This window comes from Petaurus breviceps, unplaced genomic scaffold (assembly GCF_028583685.1).
Source record: "Petaurus breviceps papuanus isolate PSGF00001 unplaced genomic scaffold, PetGlider_PUasm1.0 91041, whole genome shotgun sequence".
In the NCBI taxonomy this organism is placed as follows: domain Eukaryota; kingdom Metazoa; phylum Chordata; class Mammalia; order Diprotodontia; family Petauridae; genus Petaurus; species Petaurus breviceps.
Genome location: NW_027187400.1, coordinates 20,838,996 through 20,851,832, shown reverse-complemented (window position 1 = coordinate 20,851,832; position 12,837 = coordinate 20,838,996). Strand labels below are relative to the sequence as shown.

The following is a 12,837-nucleotide window of genomic DNA, read 5'->3' as shown; positions in this document are numbered from 1 at the left end:
GCTTCTCTCAACATTTGACTTTTTCCATCTGTTGTAATCTTTATCTATTTGCTGGATATGCAATGAACCCTATGGATTGTTTGGGTTTGCATTTTTCTTAATATTAGTGATTTGGAGCATTCTTTCATATGATCATTTGTAGTTCATAGTTCCTTTTTGAAGAAATTTATTTATATCCTCTGCTCACTTATCTATCGAAGAATGACTCTTGGTATTAAATATGGCTGCTATTCTTTCCCATTTTACCACTTGATTGCATGCATATTATAGAATTACCTATTTCATCTTTTGAAATTGCTTCTATCTCTTTGTTTATTGAAGGTACATTTTTGCAAAGTTGTGAAAAGTATATGATCTGCTTCTCTTATGGTTCTTAATGGTATGAACTTTAAAGTTTAGGTTGCTTATCAGTTTGAATTTATTGTTAAATACCTGTAGAGTGTGCCTGGTTTCTGCTAGCCTGCTTTTCAGTTTTTCTAGCAGTTCTCATCAAATTCGGAATTCTTTCCTAAGTAATTTATATTTTCAAGTTTATCAAACACCGGGATATTGAGTTCCCTTATTTCTGACTCCTTTGTCAGGTCCATTCTATTGATGTACTTAAGGTTTTTAAAAAAATTAACATTAAATGATTTTGGTGACTGTTGCTCTATACTATTTTATTGCAGTCTGGAACTGCTCTTCCTTTTTCCTGTACTTTCCCATTATTTTCTTTGATATTCAATATTTTTTGTTCCTTCAAATTATATTATTTCAGAAACCTCCATATGATAGTATTTGTATTCTCAACATCTGTTAATTGAGAAAATATGATTTAAAAAAACTACCATGAGTTCATTAATGCTTAAAAGATAATTTGTATCAGTCATGGAATCTAGATTCTTTTGAGAAATAGTAATAAACTTGTTTTGTGTGTACGTGGTGTGTGTGTAATTTCCTACATAAGGTACATTTGTTCCTACTGTTCTGAATCATATTCCCCATTTTGTTGGAGGCAAGTAAAACTCAAAATAATAAAGTTTATTTTGTACCTGGACTTACGCACATTTTGAAATAACTATGTTGGTTCCCACATTTCCTAGATAGACGACAGAAGCAGCTCATGTTGGTTTGGATGGTTGTTTGTATTACCTACCTCACAGAATTGTGAGGGAAGTGCTTTGTGTACCTTAAAGCATATTATGCTTGTAAGTTGTAAAATGCTACATGTGTAATAACAATAGCAACAGCACCAACAATAACAACTTTTTTTTTTAAGGTGTATTATCCAAACTTGGGATGGATGTGTGTTGATGCCACTGATCCAGACAAGGGGAATTGGCTTCGATATGTGAACTGGGCCCGATCAGGAAAGGAACAAAATCTTTTCCCGCTGGAAATCAACAGGACCATTTACTATAAAACTTTGAAGGTATCATTTGAGTTTGTCTCCATTCTTCCCAGTGCCATTAATAATGAAAATCCTGTGTATACATATGCATATATGTGTATAAAATATTTATTGCTATCTTTTGTTTTTATTAAGCAAAAGATGGATACTCTTTGTTTTACCTCTGACATGTACTGACTGTGTTCCTGTGGGCAAGTCACTTAAGCTTGAAGTACAATAGGCAATTTTCTAAGACTATGAAATTGCAGGGAAATTGCCAGCCTGCAACTGTATTGGTGTCTGCGTTGGTAGAACTTCCTTTTTCTCTTTCCTTCTCTCCCTCCCTCCACAAATGACATCACAGTTCGCTGTTTTCTGTTTTTATATCTCTTATCTTCCTCCCTCTTACTCCCAGTAGGCCACCATTTATAATAATTTTATAAAAAGGCCAGAAAAAGTTACGCAAAACCAACGAGCATATTGCAAAGTCTGATGTTACATGAAATATTCCACAACCATGGTTCCTCATCTTTGCAAAGAGGTAGAATTACTTTTTCCTGTCTCCTCCCTGTGTTCAAGCTCAGTGATTGTAATTTCACTATATTCAGTTTTTGGTTTTGTTTTTTCCATTTCTGTAACCATTATATATGTTTTCTGATTCTCTCTACCTAGCTTTGTCTTAATTCACATAGGTCTTTTCATGTTTCTCCATATTCATGATAGTCATCATTTCTTATATCACAGTAATATTCCATTTACATGCATGCATCACATTTTGTTTTACCATTATTCAGTCATTGGTTTATCTACTTTGCTTCCTTCCAGTTTGTTGCTACTGGGAAAAGTATTATAATACTTATAAATTATTTTGGTGCATATGAGTTCTTTCTTTTTGTGACTGACCTCCTTTAGGGGTATGAGCTTGAGCAGTGGAAATTCTGGGTCAAATGATATAGACATTTTAGTCACTTTTTTTCTTTTTTGCATAATTCAAAATTGACTTCCAGAATTGGGAGACCAGGTCATTTCTCTACAAGCAGTTCATTAGTGTACTTGTTTTTTCACAGCTCCCCCAATATTCACTGTTCCGTCTTTGCAGTTTTCTGGGTGTAAGATGAAACCTCAGGGTTGTTTTGATTTATATTTCTCCTATTAGTGAATTAGGGTATTCTTTAATGTGGTGTTTTGCAATTCTTTTTACTCACATATTTCTGTCAGTTGTCTATCTCTTGCTTATTAGACCCCATCAGAGATAATTTATACATAGTTCTTTTTCCCTAATCAATGACTTTCCTTAGTGCCTTAGTTGTATTTATTCATACAAAAGCTTTTCAATTTCATATAATTAAAATTATCTCCTTTATCTTTTGTAATCACCTCTTTTGCTTTTCATCATTTACTTTGATACTGTGTACTCTTTTTCCCTTCAAACATATTTTGTTATTAATATATTTAGCTTTGAAAAGTCTATCCTCTTGGTATTTTGGTTGTTAGAGCATTCATTCTGTAAATTAATTTAGGTATTATTGTTTTAATTTTTTGTTCTGTTAGAATGGCCCAGCTATGAACATTGATTATCCTTTCAGTTATTGAACTATTCTTTATTTCTTTGAGGATCATTTTGCACAGGTGTTGAGTGTGCTATGGTTAATTGAATCCAATATATTATATGCTTCATAGTTATTTTGAATAGAGCCTCTCAAAGTTTTTATGCTCTCTTGGATTTTGTTATTGCTGTATGGCTACCATTTTTTTAGTGCTTTACAAAAATTATGTCATTTTTATCCTTATAACCCCTGGACAGTAGGTTCTTTTTATTATCCCCATTTTTACAGAGGAGAACACTGAGAGGCATAGAGGAGTTGTGTGGCTTGCTCATGGTCACAGTTAGAATGTGCTCAAGGCAGGATTGAACTTAGTTAGGACTTCTGATTCTAAGTCTGATGCTCTATCCACTGAGCCACCTAGCTACTATTATCTAGAAATTCTGTTGAGCTTGGAGGATTTTGCTGAATCTGTTGAGTATCTTAATTAGTTTCTTTGCTGATTTCCTTGGACTTTTTTTTTTTTTAAAGCAATCAGGGTTAGGTAACTTGCTCAAGGTTACACTGCCAGTTATTTCTGGGTGTGGTGCTGAGTATCTGAGCCTGGATTTGATCCAGGTCATCCCGACACTGGAGCCAGTGCTCTTACTTGCTGAGCCACCTGGCTGCCCCTCCTTGGACTTTTCTAAGTAAATCTTCATATCCTCATCAAATAAGCTCAATTCTTAATTCTTTGGGAAAGATTCTAGCATTTTTTTTCATTGCTTTTGGTCTTAGATCCCTTTTCACATATTAAAAAAGAATTCCTCTTCCACCTATATTTTGTAGGGGTTTTTTAAACTGTAAATGAGTTACTGAAAGCCATGCAGTTTTCATTGTTTTTACTTTTATTATTATAATTGTTTTGGTAATATTGAGCCAGTCTTGATTCCCTTGTATAAATCTGCCTTAATCAGAATGAGTGATTTTTTGGGGGAATATATTTTTGTAATCATTTTTAGATAAGATTTTTTAAAAAGCTTTTGAATCAATATTCATTAACATATTCTACATTTTTCTTTGTTTTATCTCTTCTTGCTTTAGGTATTAGGACTATATTTGCTTCATGAGTTTTGTAGATTGCATTCTCAATTTTTGAGAATAATGTTTTGTTTTGCACGACTTCATGTTTGTAATGAGTTTTGTATTTCTTGCCTTCTCAATGGGTATGGGGAGGGAGAGAATTTGGAACTAAAAATTAAAAAAAATATATGTATAGTATAGCTATGAAAGTTTGATAGAATTCTTCTGTAAATCTATCTGGATCAGGGGTTTTTTTCCCCCTTCGTGGTGCATTTACAGCTAGTTCAGTTTTATTTTCTATTTGATTTGTTAATTTGTGTATTTTATGCTTTTATAGACAATATTCTTTCTTTTGAATTTGCTGTTTTATTGGCATATAACTAATTGCGTAGTTGATTTTGATAATTTTTATTTCTTCTCAGTTATGATTTCCCCTTGTTCATTTTATATTTTAATTTGGTTTTTCTCCTCTTATTGGAATTGGCTAAAGATTTATACATTTTATTGGTCTTTTCAAATAACTAACTTTTAGTGTCTTACTTCTATATTGCCAAATCTTGATGATCCTACCTATATAACATCTTATTCATTTACCATCTTTCTATTCAAATGGCTACTATCTTAGCTTAGGCCCTTGATGCTCCTTGTTGGGGTATTAAAATAGCCTTCTAATGTTGGTTGGCTTGCATTGTCTCTGCCCTCTTTTATCCATGTGGCAAACAAATGACAGAATGGTTTTCTGAATTTTTCTGTAGAATAATAGAATTTGCAGCTTGAAGGGACCATTGTAATTACCTAAATCCACCTAAATCCAATCACTTTGTCTCACCAATGAAGAAACTGAGGTCCCTATGGTCACCAGCATAGTAGAGTAGCAGAGATGGGGTTAGGTCTCAGGCCTTCTGCCCCATATCCAATGCAGTTTCCAAAGCTACCTTTAACTTTCTTACTCTTTTTGCCTCAAATAAAGAATTTTTCAGGAGGAAAGAAAAAAATTATCGGTCTGAACCTAGGATTTCATGAGTGTGAGGAAGTTTTGGCGAGAAAGTTTTATTTACCAATGCAAATAAGCAACTGCCCTATAATTTATCTAGTTATAGAGGGTTTTCTGGGGGCACTGAGGGGCTAGTAATTGACTTGCTCAAGCTCAAAGAGCTAGAATATGTCAGAAGGGATATGGGAACTTGGGTCTTAATTTCAATTTTACTTTTTCTCTATAACATAACTTGTGAATATACAACTGATTTTTTTGTTGATTAGACATAAGAATTATCATTAATCAAAGAAAGAGTAGTATATAGAATTTTTTACTGAAACTTAATAAACATTTTATAATATTGACACTTAATACCGTGTTAAATCCAAAAGCCATTGTAATAGAAGAATAATAGAGAACTCACAGACCAATCTAGTAGACAACACCTCCACCCTCAGCCCCCAAAAGACATAAGGAAACTGAAGGACTGGGAGACTAAGTAACTTGCTCATTGTCACATATGTTCAGGACAATTGTACAGGTCTCACATTAAGCATTATTCTCTTTGTAGTGGGACAGTTATTTTCTTGCCTTTTTCTTTTTTGGAGGGGGAAGGCAGGGCAATTGGGGTTAAATGACATGCCCAAGGTTACACAGCTAGTAAGTGTTAACTGTCTGAGGCCAAATTTGAAGACAGGTTATTTTCTATCTCAGATTCTTAACTGTACTGGATCACAAGGCAGAATAATAGACATGTACCCAAATAGGTCAGTAACAGGGAGAGGTTCCCTGTAGCATGACTCAATATCTTTCTGCCCCAATTCATGCCTCAGCTGACCTTCCTCATTTCTGTCAAAGGTACTGACCATTCTTTAAATTTCTCTGGTTTGTAACCGCAGCATTATTCTTGATTCCTCATTTCACATATTCAGTCAGTTACCAAATGTTGCTGTTTCTATAACCATTCTCATCTTACCCCCCCCCCCTCCTCTCTGACTCAAATAATTACACCTTTAGATCACACTCTCATGACCTAGATTATCAGAACAATCTCAAATTGGTCTCCCTGCCCTCTCTTCCCATTCTAATCCAATTTTTATTAAACTTTCAAATTGATCTGGCTGTGTCACTTCCCTACTCAATAAAAACCATTGACTCACTGTTGTGTGATATGACAAACTACGAACTTTTTTCCCCCAAAGTTGTTCATAGACAGAACTCTTTTTTTCTGATCTTATTTTACATAGCTTTTCCTTCTCTTGTTCTCTCCTTGCCCCCTCCCCTCCCAAAGTATCCTAACTGGACTTCTTCTTTGTGGCATGGCATCTCTTATCTCCATGCCTCTGTACTTTGCACCAGGAAATACTCCCTCTTCAGCTCTGCTTCCTAGAACTTCTCACTTTCTTTAAGACTCAGCTTAAGCAACTCCTTTTAGTGAAAGTTTTTTTTTGATTCCCACAAGTGCCAGTGTCCTCCCTAAATACTTTGTTAATAAAATAATAATAATAATGGTGGCCAGGTAGCACAGAGAGTAAGTGCACTGGCTCCAGTGTCGGGATGACCTGGGGATCAAATCCGGGCTCAGATACTTAGCACCACACCCAGAAATAAGTGGCCATGTAACCTTGAGCAAATTACTTAACCCTGATTGCTTTAAAAAAAAAAAAAAAGGAAATAATAATAATAATAAATTTGCATTTATTTTCTTTATTTTAAATATACATGTTACATTCTGAGTATTTTGTATATAATGAGAAGACAACATGATATAATAGGTAGGGAGCTGGTTTTGAAAGCAGCAAGACTCATCTGGGTTCAGGTTCCAGTCTGTAACACACATTGACTGTGTGACCCTGGGCGAGGCACTTAAATTCTCTCTCTCCTTTTTTTTTTAATGCTTTTTTTAGAGGGGGGAAAGTAGGGCATTTGGGGTTAAGTGACTTGCCCGAGGTCACATGGCTACTGTGTTAAGTGTCTGAAGCTGGATTTGAACTCAGGTCCTCCTGACTCCAGGGCCCGGTGCTGTATTTACTGTGCCATCTAGCCACCCCAAGGCACTTAGGGCCCAAGAATATATGTAGAGGTGATGATCTATGTGCATTGTGAAAGGGAGCTTCCTAAGTCACATACCAATGAAATCACAGGTCCTGTCCCTATATAAACTTACATGGATATGGATATGTGGTATCTCTCTTGACAGTATAATCTTCCTGAGAACAAGCATTATTTCATTTTTTGTCTCTGAATTCCTAGTGCTAGGAATATACCACATCCTTAGTTAAATGCCTTCTGATTGATTAGTATATAATTGTAATCTTAGCAACACTCTGTAGTAGCAAAAACCTGAAATAAGGCAGATGTCCTTCAGTTGGGCTATGACTGAACAAATTATGGCATCTGAATGTAATGGAATATTATTGTGACTTAAGGAACAAGGAATATATTCAGAGATGTTGGGTAAGTCCCTGTGAACTGCTGCAGTACCATGTAATGTAAATCAAGATAAAAGCACAAGACTCCATCAGAATTCAGGTCATTGGGGCCTCCTGATGAAACTAACCTTTTCCTACCTGGATAGCAGGAGTTATAATATGATTTTAAAGCAGTATCAAAAAGCATAACAAAAAGATCCAAGTAGCATAATAATTTTCAGTGTGTGGGGAAATACTCTAACCTTTTTGACCTTCTGGGATCTTAAAAACAGACATTTCTTTGTCTAATGCCTTAGGTTTAGCAATATTAGTCATTAAGAGAATATCACTCATTTACTTACCTTGCAAAGTCATAGCTGTGCTAATAAATATGAAAGTTACCAAGTCAAATCAGTTGAAAATGTTGGATGAAGATAGGCTTAAGGTCTATGGTTCAGATTCCATAGGGATTCATTTCCCTTTGGTAGGGTGGGTTTCAATGATCATCAAGAGTAGCATGTGCTACTCAGTGTGCCTTTGGAAGAGGTGATTAAAAAGCGGGTCTTAAGGAGTAACGACGGGGAGCTGTTAAGGGAATGTCAGAGGCTGCTCGGGGCAGCTTGCCACCCGGAATCACGTACTCTTTGCTCGCCTATGAGTTTCTTATGAGTTTTGACCTTTCCTGCCAACCAGAAAGCACATTTATTTTATGCATCAAAAAAAAAACAACAACCCAAAAACAGCAACGAAAACCAAAGAAACCTTTTCATTGGAAAAAGATCATAGGATCATAGATACTTACTATGAAATGCTTAAAACATGTCACTACCTCTTAATGCTGTTCCATCCTTGCCACATGTGTGTGTTATAAATAAGTTATAAGCCATGTAATATGTGTCTGCTGATAAATATTTATTATTGCACTGCTTTAAAATATTTTTAAAGTTATAAATATATTTACAACACTTAAAAGAACCACCATTTCCAAGAGAAACAAATAAATTTCTGTCATTTTTATCTTAAGGAGAGAACAAACAGCACAATAACATGCCATATATTCATGTTTTCTTCAATCCTTCTGGAAGATTGATAATTTTTATTTTATATGTCACTGCCATTTACATTTTTCATCCTCAGTATTAAATGATTGACTATAGAACATTTTCCAAAGAAAGCTGAACAAAGCAAAAGAGACATAATCTCTGCCTTCTGGAATTGTTTTTCTAAAATGAAATACCTCTCTTCACAGAGTCTGTAAACACAAGTGTACAAAGATCATAAATTTTAAAGATCTGTAATTAAAATAAAAACCCTTTTTGTTTTCACACCAGTATTTCCCTTTAAACAAGTCCTTTATTCCTTGAACCATCCCCCTTCCGTCTTAATTCATTCCTCTTGTCCCTTTTTGATTGCCCCATGGAAACGTTCCTTTATAACAAAAAAAAACATTACAGAAAATCAGCCAAGGGTAACCTTCTCTGACTGTGCCACATTCCACATCCATTGTGTTGTACCTCTCTACTGAAAGGATGGAGGAAGTGGGTTTCATCATCAGTTCTCTGGGCTGGTTGATTATTAGAGTTCTTCAACGTGCCACTGCCTTTCAGTGTTGTTTTGGTTAATTTTGTGTTTGTATACACATATTCTGGTTCTGCTTAGTTTATTCTGAGTCAGTTCATAGAAGTCATTGCATGTATTTGAATTCCTGATGTTTGTAGCTTTCTGTTGCATAATCATATTCCATTAAAGTCATAAGTCACATGCTTGTTAATCATTTCACAGTTGATTTGCTAACACTTGTTTCCCCTTTTTTTTGCCACCTGTGAAAAGTGCTTCTATAAATATTTTGTGGCTGTGCCTCTTTGCACTTAGAAAATTCTTAGGAAGTATTCGTGGAAGTAGACTTTTCAGCCAGGTGGAAGCTGCCAAAGCTATGCCTTAACGGGCTGGCCTTTCACAATCTTAGTACCTCCCACAGGGGAGCTTTTTAATATCACCATAATATCATCAACAAACAGGTCATTTTCTTCAGACATTCTCAATTATTGACTGTTTTGGTTGCTACCAGTTTTTTGCTTCACAAAGTAGTTATTTTTAAATAGACAAAAAATGCTCTTTATTTCTTTTTCATGTTACATTTAAACTATAGTCCCTATAATGAGATCATTGTGTCAGAGGGTATATTCCATTTTTTACTATTACTCAGTTTTGTCAGATTATTCTGCAAAGAAGGTGGCACTAATCTGGGCCAAATATTACGACTGCTTATTTCCTTGCTGCTCTGTCAGTATTGAATGTTCCTGATTTTATTTATTTATTTATTTGGTCTCCCCTAACCTATTTTTAGCCTGTTTTAAATTTGTTTTGTTATGTTTTTAAGGGTTTTTAATTTTATTTAAAAATTGTTTTATTAATAACTTTTGTTGTTATATCGATCATTTTACACCTCCAGTCCCTTCTACATCTGTCTCTTTTTCAGAAAAACAAACAAAGGCATCCAGTGTAGTTACTGTCTCTGTCTCAGTATGTAATATTCTCTCTTGGAAGTTTCTCGCTTCTTGTTTTGTAGAGACTAAATATGTTTTTTTTAAATCTCTTCTCTAGGACTTTATTGGTTTTTCTGTTAGAGTTCATTTTCATTTTAGGTATTTTTCCATTTGCATTGTTGTGTTCACTGTATGTATTGTTCTCTAAGTTATGCTGATTTCTGGCTGGATCAGTTCATATAAAATCTTCCCATGTTTTTCTGAATTTCTCATTTGTTAAATTTTGCCATGTAATTTTTCATTATGTTCATTATGCCATAGTGTGTGTTTGTTTTTTTCATTGCCCAGTTCATTAAAACATAGTGTTTCTAGCTTTTGATTATTTATACATCTCCCCTCCTAATGCTTTTCCTTGTCCTCCAACCCCCATTCATAGTAGTTTTTGTTTATAGCCAAGAACTTAAAAGAGTAGTATGCTCCTATCATACTGTATCAATAGCTATTAAAATAAGCAATAGCTTAAAAAACTAAGGCATAATGGAAAATTATATAGCAAGTCATATATGTGTATATAAATATATAAATATTTACATGCACCTATATTTGTATGTATCTTTCTCTGTCTTTATTATTATATCTGTAAAACTTTTGTTTCTCTCTGTCTTCCTTGGGAGATGTACCCTGTAGTGGGATTATGGGTCAAAGGATATTAGGAGCTCACTCATGTTTCTTACATAATTCCAAATTAAAATCCAAACTGTTTGAACCACTTTACAAGTTAACCAGTAGTACATTGTAAAGATTTTAAGATTCCAGAATCTTGTAAGATATCTAGCTTCTGTTAGCTAAATGCAATGTCACATTCTCTCCCTCTCTCCTCTTCCCTCCTTCCCTCCCAATATAATACATACATAGCATGCCTTTTTTATCTCATATTTTTCTTTTAGATATATTTTTCATGGTATAAGCCAAGTTTCTGAGTTAAAGAATTTGAAAGAAGAAAGAGATTGGCTTTATGCTCACTTCTTTCTCTCATGAACCCCCATCTACTCCCCATATATCTGTTTAGATCTTTGGTGTCAAATGGAAATGGGGGCCATTAATCTGTACATAAGGATCTATGAAGCTGCATATATATTGACTTTTAAAATGTGATATTTTTAATGTTTTATTAGATTTTTATTTATTTTGTTAAATATTTCCCAAATTACATTTGAATCTGGTTCTAGCTGCACTCTGGAGTATTGTGGACCACCTGTAGTCTCCTGGCCCTGTGTTAGATATCTCTCATTTAGATGATACAGAAAACAGGCTGACTTAGATGAACTTTTCTTCTTGTTATTTGTTATTTAATGTAATATATTAATTGTTTGAACTGAGAGGCCATTCTAGTAATAGTATAGGCATTTAATTTAAAATTTCATTAGAGGCAAAGAATTTACTAGCCTACTTTTTTAAATCAAGTTTGTGAAATTTTTTATCTAAGTATTTATAAAATTTTAAGTGTTATATGCCAGTAACCCCCAGGAGAATATTAGGAGGCTATATTATATACAAATCTGAACGTCAGAGAGCAAATAATAATGTCTTTCGTTTAAGTAGGACAGAATAAGGAGTGTGAAAGAGTTGTGAGAAATGGAAGAAGTATTATTTGTGAAACTGTTGTTGTAGGAAAACATTTGCTAATATAAATAGCACCGAGACATCTTTAGTTGTTTTAGTGGTCCTTTTACCTTTTTAAAACCCTGGCATCAGGGCGGCTAGGTGGCACAGTGAATAGAGCACTGGCCCTGGAGTCAGGAGGACCTGAGTTCAAATCCGGACTCAGACACTTAACACAAATACTAGCCATGTGACCTTGGGCAAGTCACTTAGCCCCAATTCCCCCTCCCCCCAAAAGCAAAAAACCCCCAAAACATTGGCATTGTCTGTGCTCTCTGAGATATTTGCTGTTACTTTTTTATTATTCTCAACTAATACCAGAAATGGTTCTACTTTCCTATTTTTCAGATTTGTTATAGGAATTATTTGCTTAAGTGCTAAGGAAATACAGATAATTCCTTGGATTTTGGAATAGAAGACACACTGATGCTATTGCTTTCAGATTATTAAATATTTTTTTTCCAGTCCACTTTCAAGTGGTGTGTTAACTTGTATCATTGTTTTATATCCTGATGTATCTGTGATCTCACTGGTATGTTTGTCCTCCCTCTACTGGTCAGATAGTTCATCTACACTTCATTCTAGAGTATAGCCTCCCAGTACATAGGAAGAAACTGGACAATGTCCTGAGTTAATCAGATTGGCTTTTGTGCATCTTTAAGTTATGCATCTTGAAACTTTACATTAGGAGGTTTCAGATAAAAAAAAAAACCAACTATTAAAATTTTTAACATAAAGTTTTAGTGTGAGGATGGTATTTTGGGAAACAAGACCTCTCACTCCAAAATACAGAAATTATATATGTTCTGTATTACCAAAAGTGTAACCTCATTGTATATATGCATTTTAAGGTTTTCAGAAGTTTATAGAAGAATAGAACCCCAAAATGAAACTGTTTCTTGAGAACACTAATAAGTAAGTAACACGGCTCCTGTCTTGCCTCCAAAGGACCCATAGGGAGTCCAGCTTGGGGTGCAACAACAAATTATGTCAGCTTCATCCTTGACAAATTTAGGGTCTTCTGTACGCTGTGGATCCAGTGTTTCTGGAAAATGTGGCAACTCAAAGAGGAACAAAGGGAACCCTGTATTTTTCTCCTACCTTTCCCCACTCCCAACTACCAACAGATGTTTCCTGGGGAAATAGTCTGCATAAATCCAGAACTTTCTAGGCAACGGCTTCTGTGAGTAGAAAAGGAGCTGCCCACTGGTGATTAAACTGAAACTGTTCTTCCTTCCTTCCTTCCTTCCTTCCTTCCTGCCTTCCTGCCTTCCTGCCTTCCTGCCTTCCTGCCTTCCTGCCTCCCTCCCTTCCTCCCTTCCTTCCT

The 12,837-nt window shown here is 34.9% G+C and overlaps 1 protein-coding gene and 1 long non-coding RNA gene across 7 annotated transcripts in view; one reads left to right on the top strand and one right to left on the bottom strand.

The window, feature by feature from the left end:
- Positions 1–12,837, top strand: part of PRDM2 (PR/SET domain 2) — a 216,475-nt gene that overhangs the window by 72,931 nt on the left and 130,707 nt on the right. For 4 of the 6 annotated variants that reach the window (XM_069079255.1, XM_069079250.1, XM_069079252.1 and 1 more), the window contains one exon: positions 1,259–1,411. The exons of 1 other annotated variant lie outside the window; for it this stretch is intronic. In XM_069079255.1, the coding sequence (XP_068935356.1) occupies positions 1,259–1,411 (153 nt within the window). Of the gene's footprint in view, positions 1–1,258; positions 1,412–12,837 lie in introns of those variants that run through there. One more of the 6 variants, XM_069079259.1, reaches the window with a different exon arrangement.
- The window catches only part of LOC138154456 (uncharacterized), a 32,233-nt gene that overhangs the window by 12,763 nt on the left and 6,633 nt on the right, over positions 1–12,837 (bottom strand). The gene's annotated exons all lie outside the window — the stretch shown is intronic.